The sequence below is a fragment of the Dasypus novemcinctus genome, chromosome 9 (genome assembly GCF_030445035.2).
Source record: "Dasypus novemcinctus isolate mDasNov1 chromosome 9, mDasNov1.1.hap2, whole genome shotgun sequence".
Classification (NCBI taxonomy): domain Eukaryota; kingdom Metazoa; phylum Chordata; class Mammalia; order Cingulata; family Dasypodidae; genus Dasypus; species Dasypus novemcinctus.
In genome coordinates, this window is record NC_080681.1 from 107,927,070 (window position 1) to 107,951,539 (window position 24,470).

General features: G+C 47.8%; 1 protein-coding gene across 1 annotated transcript in view; it reads right to left on the minus strand.

Moving 5' to 3' along the window:
• WDTC1 (WD and tetratricopeptide repeats 1) overlaps positions 1-24,470 on the minus strand; it is a 104,256-nt gene that overhangs the window by 406 nt on the left and 79,380 nt on the right. Inside the window, exons 4-16 of the mRNA XM_058304042.2 lie at positions 21,834-21,880; positions 21,140-21,251; positions 16,817-17,004; positions 14,235-14,417; positions 13,357-13,451; positions 12,827-12,942; positions 10,991-11,066; positions 10,321-10,429; positions 9,327-9,500; positions 6,005-6,240; positions 4,287-4,464; positions 3,210-3,402; positions 1-1,608 (exon numbers count right to left, since the gene is read on the minus strand). The exon at positions 1-1,608 is cut by the window's left edge and continues 406 nt beyond it. Coding sequence (XP_058160025.1) covers positions 1,411-1,608; positions 3,210-3,402; positions 4,287-4,464; positions 6,005-6,240; positions 9,327-9,500; positions 10,321-10,429; positions 10,991-11,066; positions 12,827-12,942; positions 13,357-13,451; positions 14,235-14,417; positions 16,817-17,004; positions 21,140-21,251; positions 21,834-21,880 — 1,905 coding nt within the window. The 3' untranslated portion in view covers positions 1-1,410. The remainder of the gene's footprint in view (positions 1,609-3,209; positions 3,403-4,286; positions 4,465-6,004; positions 6,241-9,326; positions 9,501-10,320; positions 10,430-10,990; positions 11,067-12,826; positions 12,943-13,356; positions 13,452-14,234; positions 14,418-16,816; positions 17,005-21,139; positions 21,252-21,833; positions 21,881-24,470) is intronic.

A 24,470-nucleotide genomic window follows, 5' to 3' on the forward strand; every position in this document is an offset into this window, starting at 1 on the left:
TGGGAAGGAAGGGGGAGAAGCTGCCACCTGTGTTGTGTTGCTGAGATTAAAGCAATAACGAGATGGTGCCAGACCCCCCACCAGTCCCCTCACTCCCCGCCCTCCCCTGTCTTCTTAAAACTGTGAAAAAGCTTTTAACGTGGCCCTCCTGTCTCCAGGGCTGCTCTGAAGCCTGATGGAGAGGAGGCACCTGGCAGAGACAGGGGCCAGGGAGGGAGAGAGGGATGGAGGGAGTGGGGGGGAAGGGAGGCTGTTTTCTCCCCAGAGGCTGCAGCTGGAGGGCTGGAGCCAAGTAAGCACTGAGCGGAAGGGGAGGGGGTGGGGAGGGGTGAACCAACTACGGGAGCAGCTCCAGAGCCAAGAGCCAAGGCGGCAGAGGGGAAGGGAGGCTTGGTGAGTGGGGTGACCGCTGCATCCAGTGTAAAGCTTGGGGCTGCTGGGGAGGGACTTTCCTATCTGAGTGGCTCAGGAGACCCCCTGCCCACCCCCCCAGAGCAGCTGGGGACAGAGAAAAGCCATCACTTCTTTGGTCTTTGTGGCGGCTCAGCAGGAGGGGTGGGAGGGATGGCAGACTGGGCAGGGCAGGGGGCAGGCAGGGCAGGGCCCTTAGCAGGGAGTAGGCCTAGCTAGGAGCTCTGGCAGAAAGGTCACAGTGAGGCCAAGGAGCGCCCAAGAGGAGAGTGGCCGTAGTGCGGAAGGGCTGGCACGGGTGGGTGGGGTATGGTGCAGTGTCCCACCCTCTGCCAGGGTCCTGGGGAAAGACTGGGCCCCCAGAGGTGGCCCATGAGGGCAGGCACAGGGGCCAGAACCAGTTCCCAGAGGAGGGCAAGGATGCCCTGCTGCAACCAGGGCGCGTGGCCTGACCTCGCCCACACCAGGGTTCCCATGCTGTCTTCTGCTACCACCCTACCTTGGTGGCTCTGGAGGGAAGATGGGGTCCCATCCCTTTATAGACCCTTCCCTGAAGACCACGGAGGTGCTAGACTTGTGGGCCAGGGAGGAAGAGTGGCATCAGGCCAAGGCTAGCCCTTACCACCTGGGAATTCTATTCCTCTTCCTATTGCCAACTGAAGGGCAGGGCAGTCCTTGAAGGCTTCAGCCCTTGTCTCCTCATCTGGAGGCAGAGGGGGTTTTGAGGCAGGCTGAGCCCTCCAGGGACATGGGAGCAGGAGGTGGGGGCCATCCTGCTCTTCCGCTCAGGGCTGGGGACAGTCAAGGGGCAATCAGCCCAAGAGTCCGAAAGCCAGCAAGTTGTAGCAACCTCCACCCCAATGCCAAACTAACAAACAAAACAGGGGAAATGAAAAAATAGGGGTGGGTGGGAAGACAAACCAAAACAGGACCCACTGACCTCCTGCCCAGGCCAGAGGGTATAGCCAGTCACGGGCTGGGGACTAGGGGTCAGAGGGTCTAACTGGGCCGGCACTGCACCTGGCCCTCGGAGCTGTCCTCGTCGTCGGAGGCCCCAGCACCCCCACTGCTCAGGCCTGTGATCCGGTAGCCCATGTTGAGCAGCATCACCTCCAGCGGGTCTGCATTCATGCGCCGTTGGTTGGCCTGAGACGCGCCCTCCATGTCCTCCACGACGCGGCCTGTGAGGTCTTCACTCTGGGGGGAAGGCATGAGAGCTCAGGGAGGGGGGACACCAGTATAAATGGGGAGGGATGAGCACTGGGATGTATGTGTAGAGGGAACACACAGAGTGAGCTACCTCTATGAAGAACGCACACACCAGGCTATACACAGGAGGACACACCATGCAGAGGTATTGTGGGGCAGCACACCACATTGGGGGACCCACATGAGGGAAAGGACACACAATGGGACACATGGAGGCACACATACCAGACTGTGCTGAGGGGGTACACATACACTGGGATATAAGAGGGGTGATACAACTGCTCTGTACTCTTGCAGAACCCTCAAACCCGTCAACCGTCCTTTGTATTTCTTTTCCCTCTCCTTGCAAGGGAGGGTCCTGCAGGGTTCTGTCTTTAAAAGTCACAGTAAATTATCTCTGGAATTAGATACGCCACTTGACTTGGGTTTTGCCAGCTGAGAAGGGGATGGGGGTGGGTCACCTGCCTACTCCACTAGGAGTAGAGGGGACCACACTGTCCCACTGTCCTGAATGCCCCAGTGGGCTGGATACTCAGCAGGCATTACTTAAATCCTCATAGCAGTCTTAAGATGTGCTGTCATTCCTATTCCCAGTACACAGAGGACAAAAACCTGGGTCAAAAAGTCCCTCAGGCAGTGAGTGAAGGGGCTGGATTCAACCTTGGGTCTGCCAGGCTCCAAAGCCAGCATACTGCCCATATGACTGAGGGGCAGGCCTTTGCACAGCTTCCGGGGGACATCCCACACTGGCATATAAGGGAAGGGCATTCAGGGAGCCTCTTCTCATGAGGCGGTACTGAGAGCTGATGTGGTTCCTTTCTCTGCCATCCTGTAGCCCTTGTCTCTGGTCACTGTTTCCTGTATGAGTCTCTGCAGCCAGCTCAGCGATGTGCTCCCAGAGGGCAGGAGCCCACTCTTTTTTTTCCTTATTTCTAGCTCCTTCCCCCCCCCACCCCCCCTTTTGCTCTTTCTGTCCATTCACTGTGTGTTCTGTGTTGTTGCATTCTCATTAGGTAGCTCCAGGAACCCATCCTGGGACCTTCAGGAGTGGGAAAGAGGTGATTGTTCTCTTGCTCCACCTCAGCTCCCTAGTTTGCTGTGTCTCATATTGTCTCTGCTCTGTGTCTTTTTTTTGTTGCACCATCTTGCTGCGTCCACTCTCCATGTGAGGAACACCACTCCTGGGGGGTCTGCACTCCTGTGCGGGGAGCACCCCTGTACGGGGTGACACTCCTTGCCTGTGGTAGCACTCCACATGAGCCAGCTTGCCACACAGCCCAGGAGGCCCTGGGTATCAAACCCTGACCTCCCATATGGTAGGCGGAAGCTCTATCCATTGAGCCATATCCTCTTCCCAGGAGTCCACTCTTGCTCCTGGAATCACTCACTGCTTTTGGAATTTCCAGAACCTAATGACTCCTACCCTGACCCAGCTCTGGCCCTAGGGTAAGAGCCCGCTCATCCTAGCAGCTTTGAGCCTCTGCATGGCTCCTCTCCCTTCCCAGCCCTCACAGGCCCAGCTGGAGGCCTTGCACAGGGTTTCTACCCTCCTCCCTGCTGGTTTTCTACCACCTCGCCTGCATCCTCACCTCTGGCCGGGGATTCCAAAGTCGCACAACAGGGTCAATGCCGCTGGTGGCCAGGAAGCAGTAGCTGGGGTGCGGCTGCAGGCAATTCACAATGGACTCATCTCCCTGGAGCACGCGAACCAGGTTGGTGGTCTCCTTTTCCCAGATGAAGAAGGAGCCATCGTCAGAGCCACTGACGATGTACTGAGCGTTGCTGGCAGGGGGGCAAAGGGCAGGGAGGTCAGGTGGGGTACTGCCCTACAGCCTCAAGTAGAGACAGCATAGCTTAGGGCGGGGCGGAAGGGGGGCAGGGATATCTGGAGCCACTCAGGCCCCCACATTCTGGGGTCTTTGCTTTAGAGTCTGAACTCCCATACACATGATAGTCCTTTCCATACTGCACAACCCTGTGCACTGTTCAACTCCCTTCTCTTAAATCCAGGGTCAAGGGACCACAAGGGTCCTTCCGAGATACTCTCCTCTAAAGTACACTATAACCTCCTTGGGTGCCAGGATCAGGCCTTATATCTCTTAGGCCTCTGGGAACACCCTCATCTAAGCCTTCCCAGATTCAGACCCCCAAATTCTATAGCACAAGTGCCCCTCACACAGTTGATCTTTAGAGGGTCCTTGAAGGAAAGATTCTTGATTCATGTCCATGTGTCTTATCTACCCAAAGAAAGTGCAAACACCTACAAAGTGGGTTTTAGGGTGACAGTTCTGAGACACAGGCTATGACCCTTAGTACCTGGGACACAGTTCTGACAATGTAATAGGTGTGCCAAGATCCTGAGGGTTCTTGCCTCATACCTCCAGCAGAGGGAGGCACCAAGAATCCAGTTAAAGAAATCAAGCTCTGGCACATGGAGACATTCCAGGTACTATGCTGGATTCTTTACTTGCATTATGGTACCATGGATGAGTATAGCTGGTTTCATTTTACACATGAAGAAACTGAGGCTGACAGAGATGAAAACCTTTGCCCAAGGCACAGAAGCAGAGCCAAGATTTGAGACTCTTGTAAAAGCATTGTGCCCCTGTGCCCCCAACCTCCTGTTGCCAACTGGCTGTGCCCTTGTGCTTTCCATGGCCTCGGACCTGCCAAAGAAATTGGCTTCCTTGATGTCTGTGGTGGTATTGCAGTGGCCACAGTAGCGGAACTGGTAATCATAGCTTCGTTCCCGCAGCACCAGCTCATCCTCTGAGATGGAGTCCTTGCGGCTTGTGCTGCGAAGACGGACTGGGCCGCCGCCACCACCAGCTCCCTTCTTCTCCTCTGGGGTCAGAGATCAAGGAGAGGTGAGAGCCCCGGCCCTCTCCCTCCCACCCCCTTTTTCCCACCCAAGGTACTGTTTTTAGCCCAAGCATCAGCAATGTAGAACTATCTGCCTCTACTTCTAGCCTGGAAAATTGAGAAAGATTATAGGGAAGAAACATCTTTGGATCTGGCCCCTGAGGATGTTCAAGAGGAGACCTTTGAAGCCAGGAGGGCCTTGCCTCAGAGGCCTGAGTAAAGGCCCAGAAGCCCCAAGGACATGCAGGCTCAATGTCTATTTCTGTGCAGATGATGGGTGGGTGGGTGGGGGGGAGGGACTAGCAAAGAAAGCCTTCAATGAGTGATTTTTCCAAATGGGTTCATGGCTCTTAAGGTAATAGAGTCCTAGCGGTTACTCTCTGGAAGACAAGTTATCATGGCTTCCAAGGGAAGTGCCGACTTGAGTAAAATCACACCAGTCTTTTCAGTTCCTTTGAAGGGCCTCTTCCTGCCTGCTTCAGGGGCTTTGCACGTGCTGATCCCTCTGCCAGGAACTCTATCTCCCGCAGCCACACTTTGTATCTACTTATCTCTTCCTCCTCATCTTTAAGACCTTAGCTTAAATGTCTCCTCCTCAAGAACCCCAGGCGGCCATCAACCCTTACCCCAACACTCCTAGACTGTCTCAGATCCCAGGCACTCATCAAACTTTGCTTCTCCTTCACTGCTTGGTTCTTTCACTAGGCTGTAAACTCACGAACACAGACAACACAGCTGACTTGCTCACAGCTGTGTTTCCAGGGCCTAGCACAGTGCTTGGCACATGGCTGGTGCTTGATAACTATTCATTCAACAAATGAATCACTTACAAGGAGTAAACCGCAAAAGAGAGAGGTGAAGATCCATGTCTGCCTCCAATCAGCTCAACTTTCACGTTTATAGACCACCGTACAATTACCCAGCTCTCTCTAACACTACTGAGTTGAGCGGGGCAGGGTTTTGTATGCTCTCTGTGCAGGTAATGCAAAAGGTTCAGAGAGGCTGTGCTTTACCCAAGGTCACACAATTACCACATGGTAGGGCTGAGACTAGAACTTGAAGTTCCATATCCCAAGCCTGAGGCATTGATACTACCCTGTGCTGTTGCCTCTGCTGTACTTGTACAAACTGGAACAAGCTCAATAGCCAGCTGCTGTCCCTTACTTAGATGTCCAAGTGGAGGGGCCAAGGCCCTATCTGTGAGCCAGTAAGAATGCCTAGCAGGAGCCCATGTGGCCTGGCTGGGCTCAGCTTACTCCTGAGTACCAGACATTATGTCAGGTGTTTAAATGTGTTACTGCTAATCCTCAATAGAAACTCTAAATGAGAGGTGCAATCATTCTTCCTTTCCAAATGAGACAACTGAGTCTCAGAGACCAAGTAACTGTCCCAAGGTCACATGGTTTCTGAATCAGTATCTGAATCCAGGGCTTCTCTCATCCCAGAACATGTCCTTTTCAGAATGTCATGCAGCATCTCAAATACAAAGAATGACAGCAACCCCTCTTCACTACCCACTCACCACTGTCATTTTTGGAGAAGAGGGCGGCTGTGATGTCGCGGCCCAATGCATCACAAGCGCTGCTGTGGGCCTGCTCCGGGAACTTCCCTTTGAAGTCATCCAGGCATTCCAGGGCCTCGGCCACATACTTGAGCTCAAAGAGGCAGCGGGCCAGGCGGAAGTGTGCTTTCAGGTGGCAAGGGTTTAGGGAGATGGCCTTGAGGCAGTCCCTCAGGGCATCGTAGTGGTCACCATCCCTGGGAAAGCAGGGGAGCGTGACTTGGAGATGGAGCCATGTGTCAAGCAAGGAGTCTCCACTCAGTCTCCTCCCCTTCCTGGACCAAGCCAACCCACCTCTGAGAGATCTCAGGGCGAGACATGATGTCCCTGGTGATGTGTGGAAGGAGGGGACTTGGGGATGGACAGAATCCTGGCTCGACCCTGGCCTCCCTCCCAGGAGGTAGAGCATATCAAGGAGGCAAGTCAGGAATCTTGAGGTCTTGGGGAGGTGTGGCAAAAACCGGTGTCAGGATGCCCTCTGCTGGGCACAGAATGCAACTGCATACCAGCTAAGCCCCAGGCACCCGCAGCTCTGCAGCAGAAGGCTGGGCATCTTGCCCACCTCAGGTTCCCCAAGCCCTCCTTTTCTTTTCCTCCATCCACCTTCTCAAATGCCCCTGGCTGGCCTTCAAAGCCACATCTGAGGCAGGGGGCCCTCAAGGACAGTTCTGTAGTCTGGGGAAGCCAGAAGTACCAGGCTGGGGATTCAGGGTCTGACCAGCAGGCAGCAAGCCCTCAGTCAGGCCCCCCTCTGTCCTGGCTGACGAATCCATAGCAGCTGTGGCCTCTACCTCCTGGGGCTGGAGGATGGGGCCTGACAGTCTGGCAGAGTCAGCTCTCTGGAAGCTGATGGCAAGGGGTGTGTGTGTGTGTGTATATGTGTGTGTGCGCGTGCGTGCGCGCATGCCAGGAGCTCTAAATTGCCCCCCACTCACTTCTCCAGCCTCCGGAAGCATGGATGAAGGGAAGTGGGAGTGTTCTTTTGGACGCAGGAAGTGGAGAGGAGGCCAAAGGAGAATCTCCTCCTCCCACACTGTGTTTAGAATATAGAATACACACTCCTCCAACACCCCAGACTTGCCTCTCATTTGGAGAGCCAGAGGGGTCACAGGAGCCATTTCTCTTTGAAAGCTGTTTTTTGTTTTGTTTTGCTTTTTTCTGCAGAGCTGGGGGTGGGCCTAGGACCCAACTTGCCCAGGAGCACTTCCTAGAGCTGGTGGTCCCTCCACCAAGGGCACAGCTCACCACCCTCCTGCACAGGGCTAAAGCAAGCTGGCTTGGCATGGGAAAGTTTCTCCTGACCCTGTAGCACTAAAAAGCATCCAGCTCTTGCAGTAGCTACAACACAGAGCTCCTTCGATGGCAGGGCCTCTGTCAGAATGAGGGGCTATGAGGAAGGAGCAGGCATTGCCTGGAAATCCAAGTACCACCTGCAAGGTGGCCCTTAGAGCTCCTGGGGCGAGGGAGCCAGACCAGAGACCAGCCAGGAGCCAGGGATGGTAGCCTCTCCTCCTCTCCCCAGCCAGGAGCAGATGGCAGCCCTGGGGAGAATGGCCTGGGACAGAATGTGACATTCTAGGGGTCACTGGCAGGCATGTAAGGACAGCGAGAGAGCTGGCTCGACCCAGGGCTCACCCATCCTAAACCCATTGCTGGATCAATTTCCATGAAAGGAAGGCACTCACTGCATCCCTCTCCTGGTCAGAACCCTTCAGTGGCTGCCCATCACCCACTGAATTGAGGCCAAACGCCATTGCTCTGCATTCCAAGCCCTTCCCAGGCCAGCCCCAGGCTACCTCACAGACTCATCTCCTGCCAGTCCCTTCTTGAACCCTCTGCTCCTGCCAAATGGATTTGTTGTTCTACAAACAGGCTCTTCAGTCAGCCCTGCACCCCCACGCCTTTGTTCATACCATTTCATCTCCCTGGAATGTCCTTCCCCCACAGTCCTCTTTTCCCCTCCATCTCCTGCCCACACTTAAAGTCCATTTAGACACCACATCTTCCTGATGCTTCCCTGGTTCCCAGCTAAAGCAACCCAACTTTTCTTGATGCACACAGTGCTTTACCTGCACTGTACAAAGGACCTACTGCTTCCCTTCTCTTCTATGCTGAACTGAATCTATGCCTTTATCTCCTATCCAGCGTCTGGGTACTCTGGAGCATAGACAACTAGAGTGGCAGAACCTTGTATCTCTAGTCTCTAGCACACAGTAGGAGCTCACAGAACATGTTATGGGAAGACATGAATTGGGAAATCATTAACCTCTCTTAGCAAGAATGCAGATGTGGAGCTGAGCACTCACCTAGAACCTGGATGAGGACCACTGAATTCTACACAACTCTCGGGAAAGAGAGGCCATATATGCCAGGATGGTCCCAAAACAGTCATCTCCTGGGTCTGGCTGTCACCTGAGCTCCTGGCAAACTCCTGATGCCTGGGCTAAGGCCTGTGGAGATAGTATATTCCCCAACCCTCACCTACCAGCCCTGCTGACTTGGGTAGGTTTTTCAAGCCTCCCTCTTTTGCCTGCCTGGTTGCAGCCAGATGATGGCACACCAGCTGGCCTGTCTGTCTGGGTAGAGTTGACGAATGCCAGATGGAGCAGAAATGGCTCTGGGCCCAGTGCTATCCATCTTCAGTCATGGTCCTGGCTCAGGGGTAGGGCCTGCCTGACTGTTAGTGCGGCAAGCAGAAGGGCTGGGGGCTCTGATGGTCCCCAAAGAAAAGGGGTTCTTCAGGATATGGACCCATTAATTTACCATTGGCCACCACACTCTAGCATGACCCACAGCTTCAGATCTCTGAGATCTTGTTTGTGCTTTGTCCAAAGGGCCTAAGAACACAAGAAACCAATCCCTGGGGGCAAGAAGCTGCACAGTAATTTCAGACAGACACCAAATGAATTCACCAAACCCTTCATTTCCACCTAGCAAGATTCTGCTGCTCCTTTAAAGCCCAATTCAAGACCCAATTCTCCTACAGCTGGGATTAACAATTCTCTCAAGAACAAAGCACCATGTTGGAGCTACTTGTGAACATGTCTCCTTTCCACTTAACTGTGAGATTCCTTGGTGCTTGAGACTTCCCTGACTAATGGGTTAGGTACCTGCCCACCATCAGCCTCAAGATAGGGAAGAGAGGCCTGAGCCTAAGAAGCCCTAATAAGTAGCAGGATGTCAGTGATACCCTCCCTGGATGCCTCAGCAACTCCAGCTCCATCAGGCCCACCCTCTTTTGGTCCAGTTGCTTCATTCCTTATCCTGGCCTGGGAATACTTACCACTTGCGCTTCATGTAGGCAGCAGCTCGGTTCCCGTAGAGCATGGCATTATGAGGGGCGCTCTGTACAGCCTTGCTGTAGAGCTGAATGGCCTGGGTCCACTGCTGGCAGGCAAAAGCCTCATTGGCTTGCTGTTTCACACGTTCCAGGTATGGAGGCAGCTCCACTTGGGGACTGCAGAGGAAGCAGAACCTAGTCAGGCCAGCCAAAGAAGGTCAGGTAGTCCCTCAAGAAGTCTGCAACCCCTGCCTGAAGGTTACCCCAGTTTTCTTGGCCCCTGGAGCCTACACTGCCATCTAGAAGAGAAGATGCTCCTATTCCTGACAAGGGTTATTGTGATAAATATAATTCTAGAAATTCTTGAATATAGGACTAGCAGAAAACCAAAGGGACAGAGAGGAAGCTGTTCTGGACAGGTCTATCTAAGGCAATTCTTAATCAAATTCCTGGGCATAGTAGTAGTCAACACTGCCTGGCACAGGCACCTCCTCCATGCTGAGGTGAACTTCATGACCACCCAGATTCCTCCTACGGATTTCCCTATAGAGAATTCTGTTTCTCTCAAGGGCTAGAGAATATGAGCACCTCTAATGCAATCTTGTATCCAAAACCCAGCAGAGGGGCTGGCAGAATAGAGGCAAGAAATGCTTATGGGATGGTGAATAATAAAACTGGGGGTAGGGATGGGAGGAGGTACTTATCTGTGTGGAATTCCCTTCTCAAGAGCACTCAGAGCTAAGAGACAGCTGGCCTCTGGGTCCTGACTCCAGTCACTGGTACCAGTACCAGGACAAGTACAGAGGAACTTCAGTTTGAGGTAGATGAAGCACTGGGATCACTAGCCACCCTCCACAAGCCTCTCAGCTGCAGTCCCCACCCTCTAGGAGGTATGCCTTGGCAGGGATCAGGTGGCGGGGTTACAGGACATGCCCCTCCTACCAGTCCATAAGGTATAGTTGGGGCTGGGAGGGCTGGCCAAGTCAAGCTGGCCTACCTGATGTGTCCCCTACTCTCTGGCAGCCGGAAACCATTGCTGTGAAGGTGCAGACCATTGGACACACCATTGGACACACCATTGGTGGACATCTTGCCATTCTGGACTTCTGGCAGAACACGGAGAGAAAAAAACAGCAAAAACTCAGGACGAGGTTGACATTTCCCTTGAGCTTTCATCACAGGGTTGTGGGTTCCATTATGGGGCTATTCTCTCAGGGTAAGATCCGTTTCCAGAAAGCAAGTTCTGACTGTCAGGCCAAAAAAAAGCCCACATGCCCTCTGCTGGCTGCCGAGGGACACAGCTCCAACTTGGCATTACCCTTAACTGGATGGGGGTAGTGATGGTGTCTAAAACAACTGCAGGCCCCAGGAAGGCAGGGAGGAGACTGAGCCAAACTGAGGGCAATTTAAGGTCCTTTAGAGCCAAGCCATGGAAAAAATCTGTCTTTTCTGAGTGTGACACAAACATCTTTAAGAGATCTCTATGACCTATTATTATCTTTCTTTTTACTGTACAGATGGTATTAGTTTGGAAAAACTATTCTTTTTGGAGGATTACTGACATGGTCCCAGGGAAGGGGCATGCTTTTCAGCAGAAGTAGCACAAGTTCCCTAACCACATTTCAGCAGAGATACCCTAAGAGAGAAGGGCTAAGCCCTAAACTTACCCCCTGAGGAGTGGCACTTTCTAGGCAAGAGGAAGGTGTATGGCCGCTGCTTGTATGTCAGGTCAAACAAATAGACCTAGAGTTGATGGCACAGGAAAAGAGACGGAGGTCATAAAGTAATAATGTAGGTGGACCATGAGCAAGGTGTGGGGGCTCTCACAAACCAGAGTCACAGAATGAATACAGTGAGTGCTGGGCATGGAACTAGGGGCCTCTGAGTCACTGAATTAGGTTAGGAGGGGTTTTTAGTGAGAGCCTTAGGCTGGAAAATCTTCCTTATTCCTGACCCTCAGGATGGGCTATCTGATCTACCAAAAACTCTGCTTGAAATATTGTCATTACTTAGAATCATATGTTAAAGTTGTAAAGGTCCTCAGAGATCACAAAGCCAAGTGTTTCATTTTACAGATGGGAAAACTGAAGCCTCAGAGAAGGGATGTGACTTGTCCAAAGTAACACTGCTAGTTATTTCTCTCAGTAAATAAATATTATCTATGATTACCTAACATTTACTGAATACTTATTTTATTCCAGGAACTCTGCTAAGTTGACTCACAACATCTCATTTCAGCCTAGAAACCACCCTATGAAAACATACTATTATCATTGCTCTTTTTTTAAACTGATGAAAAAAATTTAGGTTCAGAGTTTAAGTAATTAACCCAAAGTCATAAAGCAGCATGTTGCTCAGCCAAGACCCAAACCCAGGCCTCTCTGGTACCAGAAGCTGGCTCCTAACCATTCTGCTGCACGGCTTTTCCAAACGTACGTAAGTATGCTGCCTTCAGGCTGGGTGATGGCTCAGCTCCAGGAAGCTGGAGCCTTATTCTGAACTCAGGTGCTCACCTAATCTCCATTCTCTTTCTTTATATGTAAGCACATCTGGCCTTGTAATGTCATCAACAGTTTCACTTGCCATGTCTCCCCTGTCAGCCTGGGGATGGATCACACGTCACATTTGTCTGCCCTACATTTATGATAATGCTAGTCCCAAGTGGTCAGTAAGTGCAGAAAAAGTGAATTAATGCTAGGCTCACTAAATATACTGAGAGCACACAAACAGGTTAGGCAACCTGCCATTATCAAGGAACACTTTGCAAAGCTGGCCCCAAACCACAGCTTGGCTGTGTACTGAGCCCCAGGGATTTCCTTCTAGGTTTCCTCTCAGCCCTAGGTGATGTCCAGACACAGAGCCTGAATACTGGTGGTTAAGACCCCGTGTCACTCAGCCCTGCTCCTTGTTGCCCACACTCAGCCATTTTCACATTAACCTTTTCCTATGCCTTTTAACTTGGGACATCTGTACCTGCATCTCTACCTCTGTTATGAGTACACAATAAGACTAAGCTGTGTCTTGTTTTTACTTATTTATAACTACCATTACCAAGTGCTACCATTTGATAAGTACCTGACATATGACAGGCACCAAGTGCTGGATTCATTACATTTTCTCTAAACTTCACAACCTGGCACAGAAAATGGTGATACCATTTTAAAGATGAGGAAACTAGGCTCAAAAAAAATGAAGAGACTTGCTCAAAGCACAGCACAGAACTAGGAAATGGCAGGCCAGCATTTGAAGACAGTTCCAAAGACTATGTTCTGAACCAAAATACTATGTTATCATACAGCTGTCTAGTTCATTTAAATATAAAAAAGAAGGAAAAAGATCAGGCCAGGATACCTTTCTGGGAATTGCAATCATGCCACATCACTGTATTGGCATTTACAAGGCTGTTGCTTCTTACCCAGCTCAAGGCAGTAAAGGTGAGATGCTCCCTGCTGGACCTGGGGTGGTGGTAGTGGAGCAGAACCACCTTGGGCAGTCACACCTACCTGCTCCCCTCCCATGTTGACCAGAAGCTCTGTGCCATTGGGGCTAAAGGTCACGTAGGTGGCAACCAGCACTCTCAGGCGGTTGTTGTAGTCAGGCAATTTCACTGGCAGGTGACCTGCAGACAACAGCCCAATCACACAGTGTGAGGCTCCCAGTCCCCACCAAAGGGGCAGAGAGCTGTTTGAAGTAAGCCTTATGAAGCATTATATTATAGCAATTATCTTCATCATCATAGCAGCTACAAGGATTGAGTCCTTACACCTTGCACTGGGCTGACTGCTTTATATGCTCTATCTAATTTAGTCATTACAATCCCATTTTACAGAAAAGAAACTAAGGCTCAGGAAGGTTAAGTAATTTGCCAAAGGTCACACAGTTGGCTAATGGCTGAGTCAGGATTAAAACCCATGTCTGTCTGACCCTAAAACCCTTGCTCTTAATAGCTGTACCATATTGCCTCCCTGCACTGCCCCAGAAACAGTCAGTCATCCAGCCAAGAGTTTGGGGCCAGAGCTGGGCTGAGTCCTACCTGCTACATAATACTGGGCTGCACCATCCGGAAGGGGCTTCTGCCGGTCACAGAAGGTATGCACACCTGCTGAAGGGCTCTGCTTCATGCTCTTTCTGGTGGGAAGGCATACCATATAGGTTACAACCCCTAGCACTAATCCTGGATAGACCAACCCACACTCCCTAAGAGGAAAACTTCAGTTTGTATCCCTGAGAGATATGGGGTATCTTTCTTCCTTACCTCAGCAACTCTAAAGGTTCACCAGCTTGACCACTGTGGACACATACATTACAGTACTTTACAGAGTAGGTCCTGTAAATGGTCTTGGTCCTACAACCACCCTATGATTCCTGGTTTACCATGAGGAAGCTAAGGCTCAGGGCCTGATCATATGTAGTACATGAGGGGATCAGAGGTCCCCCAAATCCATGAATGAAAGTAAGGTAGGCCAGACATTTTTGCAACTTGTCTTGAGAGCCCACCTAAAAAGTCTGGGCTAGGCTAGAGTTGCTGCTCAGGTCTGGGACTTCTATAGGAATTCTGAGCATAGTCTACTCTTTTTCTTTTTAAGGAAGAAAGTTACATGTACAAGATAATGACCCTGTATATTCATAGCAAAAGCGCCAGCCAAAAATATTATACACATTCATTTCTTTCAGGTAATTGGATTATGGGTAATTAAAAAATTAATACTGTTCATATTCTTCAAAACCAGTATGAAATATTATTTTTTATATCTCAAGATTTTAAAAACCCACATAAAAGAAGAAAGTATGGTAATGAGGGCAAGAGCAGCAGCTCCCTAGGGATTCGCCCATACAAGTCACTGTCCTGGCCCTAGCCCTAGCCCAGTCCTGAGAAGGGAGGCTGCTGACAGGAAGGTGAACTAGTCATACCTGTGGTTATGGATCATACGAATGTCATAGAGCCTCACGAAGGGCCCACTGGCTCCTACCGCCAGGCAGTTGTTATCCTGGGGGTTGACAGTGAGGCACTTGGCCTCTACTAGCTGGCCACAGTACTCTGTCAGGTCAATCAGCACCTCCGAATGTTTGCTGTTCTCCCGAAGGTCATACTGGCTGTGAGAGAGGACAGAGTTAGGGAGTTGGGGGTTGAAGTCTTGTGTGGAAGGGGAGAAGCTGAAACCTTATTAGGCAAGAGGCTTGGGAGGAGTTTGGGCCTGTTTCTAAAGAATAAGAATGTCAAAAATCACTTCCATTTCTTCTGTGTCCACTGTGTGCCAGGCACTGTACTAAGTCTTTTGCACATTTTATTTTATTCTAACATAATCTCTAAAGGTAGATACCATTCTTTTTTTTTTTTTTAAAAAAAAACAGATGTCAGTATTATGGCTACTAGTACTACCACCACTGATTATGAACACTTAATGGGAACTTGCTTTGGGTCCAGTACTGTCTGTGTGTTTTACATGTATTACCCAATTAAATCTATAGACCAAATCTCAGGTATCATTAGGACACTGAAGTTCAGAAAATTTAAATTTCCTGCTCAGAATGATATAACTAGTATGTGCAGAGCTGGGACAGATTCTTAAGATTGAATTTTCAACCACTTTGCTCTATAGCTTCCTGATATTATTTTTTTCAGGAAACAAAGGAAGTATGGAGGTGACAGAACACAAAATGTGGAGATCATCTATGAACTACCTAAAAAAACCAAGTCAAATTCCCATCCAGGTGGTAAAGGTAAAGCCAGAAAGTCAGCCCAGCAGCAGCCAACTCTTAGAGCCCCACCACTCTTGACTGGGAACTTTTTTGTGACCAATACTCAAGTACATTCAGAAAGGGGAAGGGGCATCATCTGTGTGCTCACCCATCTCTTGCCTAGACGTTTGCAATAATTCCTTCACTGTTCACTCGCATTTCCAAGCCATCCTTACCAGACTGCACTTCCTAAATATTGTTTTCATTATATCACTCTCCTGCTCAAAAATTGCAAAGATTCCTCAAAACTTTCAGCATGAGATCTACTCTTTAGTCTGGTTTTCATACACCTCTCCAACCTTATTCCTCAGTTTTCCAAACCTGGGTCAGTTACAATTACAGAACTCCTTATCCTGTACATGCCACATCTATCAATGCCTTCACAAACTGATCAAGCTGGGGAGCTTTCTGTTTTTCCTTGCTTACATAAATCCTGTCTATTCCAAAGGTCCAGCTTATGTTCACCTTCTGCTAGGACACTTTACTTTATTGTGCCTGTGCTTACTACTACCCAATGTCCTGGATGCTTAGGCCCTACAAGCTGGCCCCAGCACAGTCTGGTCAGTCAAGGTCAACACATGCAACAATGAGTTGGACATGTCACTGATAAGTGCTTTGTGTCTTCCATGTACCATGCAAAGGCTTTACATATACCATCTTGATTGTAATGCTCTGGCAAATTAGGGAGATACTATCATTCTTCCTACTTTACAGGTGAGGAAACTGAGGTTCAGAAATGAAGTAACTTGCTCTAATCAAACATTGAGTGACAGAGCTTGGACTTGACACCACATCTGTCTGACTCCAGTGCCTTGCTTCTAATTACTGTGTTTTATTTTACATATGATGTTGCTACTTCTACTTTAATTGGGAAGAAGGCACAAAAGTCCTATGGGAACTCAAAGGAGGCAATTAAAACAGATTGGGGAGATAATGAAAAAGTTCTAACGTCATATCTGAAGGAAGGAGTTCAAGAAAGGTAATGAGACCATTTCAGGATGAAGGGAAGCAGAGGCCAAGGTATGATAATACAGGGTGTGTTCTACAAAAGGGGACAGTCCATCTTACCATTTCCAAGCAGATCTCCCCCTCTCAGTCATATGCTACTGATCAGCTGCTAAGAGAAAGGTATCAAGTGCCTCTATGTGTCAGGCACTGTGCTGGGCTCTAGAGACACAACCAAAATCAAGACAGATGTGGACTGCTCAAAGAGAGTTTACAGTTAGTTCAGTGGGAGATACAGATGAAAAGCAAACCGACAAGTAAATAAAATATGATAACTACACAGGGTGATTAGAGTTAGGGAGTCTACGATTAGGGTGATGAGACAAAGAATAATGGGGAAGGTCTATTTTAGGCAGAGTGGTAGGAGAAAGTGCTTCTGAAGTCGTTACTCTTAAGCTGCTGTCCTTAGGGTGAGAGAGTCAGACATGGAAAGAGCTGGGGACAGAGAACTCCAGGCAGAGGGAACAGCAGTGTGAAAGGTCAGAGGGGAATCTGAGGTGGTGAGATAAGGCTGATGGGCCTGGATATAGTACAGGAGAAGGTAAGGGGGGAAGGTGAAGGTGGGGAAAACAAATGTTCCCGGCTGAGTTTGTACACAGACAACTGTCCTGGCAGACAAACGAGGCTGTAGCTCTACTGGAGGGAAGGAGCCAGGCCTGTGGAAGAAAGCAGTACAGGCAGATGGGATGGGGGAGCCAATATCCAGTGGGAGCAGGGGCACAGGTTCCCATGATGTTGCAGGCTCTTACCGGATAAGCCCATCCTCGGCGGCACTCCAGAACGTGTTGGGCCACATGGGTGCTGTAGCGATGCGTTTCACCCGGTTTGTGTGGTCTCCAAACATGTGGATCGTCTCCTTTACTGTCAGGTCATGGACATGCACTTTGGAGTCAGCTGCCCCCGTGATTAAAATGCGGTCCCCAGCGTGAGGCAGGAACTGCTCAGGAAAGATGGGACAGGGATTGTCAGACAATTGGGGTAGGGTTGACCATGAGTAGCCTAGATGGCTTCAGCTTCCTCTTTCCCTCTCTATATCACATAAGAAAATAACCCATCTGGACCTCAGCAGCAGCCTATGGGCCTAAAGGTCAAAATTAGGACACATGCCTTTACTTTGCCAGAATGATCCTGATATATGCCAGGTCAGACGACCTGAGGAACACTTTTTCTCTGACTCTTCCCAGGTAAGAATCTGAGCAGATGACAGTCGTAGCTGTTACCATTTATCAAGCATTTACCCATGTGCTCGACACCAAAGGGTATGTCTTATTGTTACTTAGCACCATTAGAAATAGAGGTGCAGTGCTAACATTCAAACATCAACTGTTTGTGTTCAAACCCCAGGTTGTCTGGACTCCCACATGTCATGCTGCCTCATGATGACTTAAAAAAAAAAAAAGATTGATTGATTGATTGATTGATTTCTCTCTCTCTCTCTCTCTCTCTCTCTCCCCTTCCTTCCTACCCCGGTTGTCTGTTCTGTGCCTGGACTCCCACATGTCATGCTGCCTCATGATGACTTTTTTTTTTTTTTTTAAAGATTTTTATTTATTTATTTATTATTTATTTATTTTATTTATTTCTCTCTCTCTCTCTCTCTCTCTCCCCCCTTCCTTCCTACCCTGGTTGTCTGTTCTGTGTCTGGACTCCCACATGTCATGCTGCCTCATGATGACTTAAAAAAAAAAAAGATTGATTGATTGATTGATTGATTGGTTTTTCTCTCTCTCTCTCTCTCTCTCTCTCCCCTTCCTTCCTACCCCGGTTGTCTGTTCTGTGCCTGGACTCCCACATGTCATGCTGCCTCATGATGACTTTTTTTTTTTTTAAAGATTTTTATTTATTTATTTATTATTTATTTATTTTATTTATTTATCTCTCTCTCTCTCTCTCCCCCCTTCCTTCCTACCCTGGTTGTCTGCTCTGTGTCTGGACTCCCACATGTCATGCTGCCTCATGATGACTTTTTTTTAAAAAGATATCTATCTATCTATCTATCTCTCTCTCTCTCTCTCTCTCTCTCTCTCTCTCTCTCCCCTTCCTTCCTACCCCGGTAGTCTGTTCTGTGTCTATTTGCTGCGTCTTCTTGTCCGCTTCTGTTGTTGTCAGTGGCACGGGAATCTGTGTTTCTTTTTGTTGCGTCATCTTGTTATGTCAACTCTCCATGTGTGTGGTGCCATTCCTGGGCAGGCTGCACTTTCTTTCGCGCTGGGCGGCTCTCCTTACAGGGCGCACTCCTTGCGTGTGGGGCTCCCCTACGCGGGGACACCCCTGCATGGCACGGCACTCCTTACGGTCAAGGAGGCCTGGGGTTTGAACCGTGGACCTCCCATGTGGTAGATGGATGCCCTAACCACTGGGCCAAGTTCGCTTCCCAATAATGATTTTTTAATAAGCTGGGAATTAAATAAAAAATTAGTCTTAAAATTAAAAGGGCTTTCAGGGTTTTAAGGGAGTACATGTTTTAAATGGGTTCAAATTTTTCTGAAGAACAATCTGACAATAGGTAATATCTCTATGGGGCTATTATAAAGAATGAGAAACCTCACCATCCTAAGGTAAGAGCAAAATACTCCAGATGACATATGGTGAGAATAAAATAGCCACAAACATGGCTTTGAATAATGGGGGAGAAAGTATGCAGTTCTATCACCTAACTTTGAGGAAGAAAATGATTTTGGTTTGGTGTTGAGTTCTTCTTTCCCACTAGATACCGAATTTGTCTTTTTTAAAAGATTTATTTTACTTATTTCTCTCCACCCCCTTGTTGTTGTTGTTCGTATTGGCTGTGTCTGCTTGTTGTATGCTTGTCTTCCTTTTAGGAGGCACCAGGAACCGAACTTGGGACCTCCTGTGAGGAAGGGAGACACCTAATTGCTTGAGCCACTCCACTCCTCCTTTGTTGCATCTTTCATTATGTTTTTCCCCCTTGTGTCTCTTGTTGCATCAGCTTGCTGCGCCAGCCCATTGTGTCAACTCGCTGTCTTGCTCATCTTCTCTAGGAGGCACCGGGACCTCCTGTGTGATAGGTGGGAGTTCAATCACTTGAGCCACAGCTGCTTCCCCAATTTTTTTTTTAACTGAAGAGTTGCTTCCAATCCACAACAAGGCTAAATGGCAGTAGTAATGGGCATTATTTTGCATTTAAACAGCTAATACCTCACTTGACTTTAAATGTTCATGCAAGAGCAACAATTTACTTTTCCATATACCCTTCTCTAATGGCTCATCAAGATAAGGGCTGGATGGGAAAGACAGAATTTATTTATTTCTCTGCCCCCTCTTGCCCCCCCGTTGTCTGGTCTCTGTGTCCACTCGCTGTGTGTTCTTCTGTGTCTGCTTGCATCATCAGCGGCACCGGGAAACTACATTTCTTTTCTGTTACGTCATCCTGCTATGACGGCTCTCTGTGTGTGGCACCACTCCTGGGTGGGCTGTGCTTTTCTCACTCGGGGCAGCTCTCCTTGCAGGGTGTACTCCTTGAGTGTGGGGTATTCCCACACGGGGGTGCCCCTGCATGGCAGGGCACTCCTTGCGCTTGGCAGCTCTGCGTGTGGGCCAGCTCACCACATGGGTCAGGAGGTCCTGGGGATCGAACCCTGGACCCTCCCATATGGTAGGCGGATGCTCTATCAGTTGAGCCACGTCTGGATCCCTTTAATCCTACCTTGAAACAGCATATATTCAATGTACTGCAAAAGCAGGTGAGGCCCTTCCGAAGGCCTTGTGGCTGCTGCCACATGCACCATACCTCATAGTTGCCACTAGGGGGAGCTCGTGGGCTAAACATTGTAGTGTAGTTACCAGGAGCGCAAAGAACATGCACATATATTTTTGAACAACAACAACAGAAGAGGAGGTTGAAAGTCTGTGTCTTGCCCAACATCTTATGGGATTAAAAAGTTTCAAGATCATTGTCAAATCTGGGTCTCTGAACGCTATGTTTTGTGTTATTATGCCAAATGGGTGGCTTAGGTCCTTTCCCCAGATCTGACTCCACAGACTGCCCAGACTCAAACTGGACCTAAAATCTTTCTGGGACAGAGAGCTTATCTTAAGACAAGCTGCAGCCACAGAAATTCATCTAAGACTGATCCCTGAAGCAGGAGATGAGACTCAGAGCATGGGAAAGAGGCAGGGTTTAGGGTCACTAGTAAGTTTGAACTTTCTAATCTGCCTTCTTGTTCAGGTATTTTGTAACCAATCCCTCTTGATATTAACTAGGAAAATGTCTTAGATTAGTAAGGCTTTCCAAAGGACATCTTCATTCTCACACATACATCCATTATTGACTCTCAGAGCTGGAAAGGTCCTTATATAAAGGTAATTTCCTTTAACCTTCAACCCAGTAGATAAGTTCCCCAGTGAGTGGAATACCTCAGGGCTAGGGCATTTGCTACATCCCCAGAGGGCCCTTTTCACCTTTTTCAAGAAGCTTTAAGTGTTAGGCAATTGTTTCTCCCATCAGGTTTATACTTGTTTCTGTGGACTTACAGCCAATACTAGTCTTATTTTGTTCTCTGGGACCATAAAGGGCAAATTACATATCACTTCCATATAAAAGGGCTTCAAACATTTGAAGACATTTATCAACTCTCCTTCCACCTCTCCTCAGTTCAACTCCACCATCAACAAATCAGCAGAATCATTTCCTACAGAAAGGTAGAATAGCTGAATGTACCTGGCCAGGTATTTTTTCAATTATCTCACTGAACTGTATTATTGACCCTATGGAGTGCTACTCCCTTTTTACAGATGAATAAATAGGCACAGAGAGGTTCCATCATTCACCAAGTTCACAAAGCTTCCAAGTGGAAGATAAGGGAGTCAAATCCAGATCAGTCTGCTATCAAAGTTTATGCTTGAAACCAAACCCCACCACCATCACCACCCATGTAAACATGAATTTATCTAGAGTTGGCCCCTTGGCTTCAAGAGACGAAAAGCAGAGCATAGAAAAGATGCTCAGATTCCAAGGGTGTCTATGACCCAAAGGGATGCACAGGACACACGTAAGCAAACACAACCTGGCCCAAAGTCTTTCTACTTGCTCTGTGGCTTATCCTGCTCACCTTGACAGAGAAGATATTTGCAGTATGTCCCGTGTGCATGGAGAGCAGCTTCTTGTGGTGCAGTGGGTCCCACACAATCGTGTGCTGGTCGTCAGAACCAGAGGCCAGCAAGCTGCAAGCAAAGTGAAGGTTTCTGACCTCTCCTCCAGTTCCTGGGCCCCATTCCCCAATCCCATGTTTCCCGGAGATGAGGAGCTAGACCACACAGACCTTGAAGGATAGCAGATACCACAGAATTTAAGGTTATCTTAAAAACATTAGTTGAGTCTCTTCTATTTTCTCCTGAGAATTTACCAATATTCCTTAAAACCACTGGTTTGTCAAAAGCAGGGTTTGTAATGAAAATGCTCCAATAATGATTGAAATGATGAATGCACAATTATGTGATTATACCAAATACCACTGATTGTACACTTTGAATGGATTGTATGCTTTATTAATATGTCTCAATAAAATTGAGCTGTTAAAAAAAAAAGCAGGGTTTGAGTGGTCATCTAATTTCCATTTGGAATTAATTGCTTAACAGTGTGTGTTGATAATTATAGACTAAGCTTAGGAACAAAGCGGAGAACAGAGTCTCTTTTCACTTGGGTCCACTCTTTACTTCAGATCAACTAAGAGGAATGAAAACCACTTTCCCCAGCCTTGAGGATCCTTTTGCCAACACTTTGCAGGTGCTCCTGCTCATACTTACTCTCCTTTCTCATTCCATTCCAGACAGTTCACGCATCCTGAGTGACCCTGGGGAACAAAAGGAAAGGGACAAGACGAGGGCTAGTTAAAAGTTCTTTTGGGAAACACAACACTGAGAAGTGAGGCTAAAAAGGTAAATTGGCCAGGAAGCTGATAATCTATAAAATACGTTCACGTCTATGATTTCACTTGATACTGAGCATATCTAAGTCAGAAAGGGTAGGTTTCATTGACCCATTTTACAGAGAAGTAAATAGAAGCTCAAAGAGTATTCAGTAGTGGAAGTGAGATCCAAACAAATTTCTGCTCCTACCACTGGAAGGGACATGTTAACAGTCCCTTCAAGACATATCTCCTCAGCCACAGATAATTTTGCCCAGGGCAGCATCTGATCCAAGGATAGCCAATGAACTATAAATGTTCATTCATTCAACATACATTTATAGAGCACTCAATCTATGCTTGGTATTGTTCGGATAGATGCTGGGGATACAGCAGTACACAAAACAAAGTCACTTTATGTTTTTTTATATTTTTTTAATCTAATGTTCTTTGTGATCTATTAACTTTAATTTAAAAAGTGTAAAAAAAAAAAGACCCCCCCCCAAAAAAAACAAAACAAAACAAAAAAACAAAACAAAGCCACTGATCTTCTGGAACTTAAACCAAGTAGGTAGAGCCTGGTACAGTAAGAGAAACTAGCCAGAGTCTTGATCTTGGATTTTTTTAAAAAAGATTTTATTTACTTATTCCTGCCTCCCTGCCACTTGTGCTCACTGTCTGCTGTGTCCATTCACTGCGTGTTCTTCTGTGACTGCTTGTCTTCGCTTCTTGTCTTCTCTTCAGGAGGCACCAGGAACTGATCCTGGGATCTTCTGACATGGGAGAGAGGCACGCTTGAGCTACCTCAGCACCCTGGTTTGTTGTGTCTCTCGTTGTCTTTCCTCTCTTTTTTGTTGTGTCATCTTGTTGCATCAGGTCTCTACATGGGCCAGCTCGCCTTCATCAGGAGGCCCTGGGAACCAAACCTGGGACCTCTCATATGGTAGACGGAAGCTCAATTGCTTGAGCCACACTTGCTTTCCTTGATCTTGGGTTTTTTTTTTAAAGATTTATTTTATTTATTTCTTCCCTTCCCCGCCGCTCCCCCAGTGGTCTGCTCTCTGTGTCCATTTGCTGTGTATTCTTCTATGTCTGCTTATATTCTCATTAGGCAGCTCTGAGAACTGATTCTGGGATCTTCTGGAGTGGGAGAGAGGCGATTATAAAGATAAAAGGAGATTAGTGGTTATGTAGGTCTGAGGAAGGAATGCTAAGTGGTGTGGAGTCTTTCTTTTTGGAGTAATGAAATTGTTCTAAAATTTTTGAGATGATGAATGTACAATATTGTGATTATACTAAAAGCCACTGATTATACACTTCGGATAGAATAGCCAGAAACAGCAGCTATGTACAGTGGGGGAAGCATAGAGGGATTGAAAGGTGCAGAATTTTGTTTTATACTTATTATTATCAAAATAATGAAAATGCTCTAATAATGATTGAAATGATGAATGCACAAATATGTTAGCATAGCAAATACCATTGATTGTACACTCTGGATAAAGAGTATGTTTATTAATATATATTAATGAAATTGATTATTTTTAAAAAGTTAAAAAAAATCTTTATAGACAATGTAACCTTGATGGCCTGTAACAACATGGATAGAATTCAAAAATATTATGCTAAACAAAAGAAGTCAGGCAAACAGATGTGGCTCAACTGATAGAGCATCCGTCTACCATATGGAGGGTCCAGGGTTTGATCCCCAGGGCCTCCTGACCCGTGTGGTGAGCTGGCCCATGATCAGTGCTGCTGCGCGCAAGGAGTGCTGTGTCACGTAAGGGTGCCCCAAGCACAAGGAGTGCGCCCTGCAAGGAGAGCTGCCCTGTGTGAAAAAAGCACAGCCTGCCCAGGAGTGGTGCTGCACACATGGAGAGCTGACACAGCAAGATGACGCAACAAAAAAGAAACAGTTTCCAAGTGCCACCAGATAATGCAAATGGATGTGGAAGAACACACAGCGAATGGACACAGAGAGCAGACAATGGGGGGTGGGGGGAGGGGGCAGAGAGAAATAAATAAAATAAATCTTAAAAAAAAGTCAGACAAAAAAAAGAATATATACTATGTAATTTCATTTACATGAAGTATAAAAACAGGAAAAACTAATCTATGGAGAAAGAAGCCAGAAAGGGGCTGATTTGGGGTAGGAGGATTGACTGGAAAGGGGAACCATGGGAACTTTCTGGGGTGATGGAAGTATTTTATATCTTGTTTACACAATTGTCAAAATACATCTAACTCAACACTTGAAATCTGTTGTTTGTTTTTGTTTTTTTTCAGGAGGCACCAGAAACTAAAATCAGGACTTCCTGTGTGGGAGGTGGGCGCTCAACCACTTGAGTCACATCTACTACTGAGATCTGTTCATTTTATATAAATTATGCATCAATAAAGAGTTCCAGTTGACTAATAGGGTTAGTGTAAGATGCTCCAGGGTGCTATTTCCCCCAAAGAATCTTTGCACAATTAGCAAAAACTGGCAGAGCCATCTTCCTTGAAACTCTGGAAAACAATTAAATGGTTGCATTAA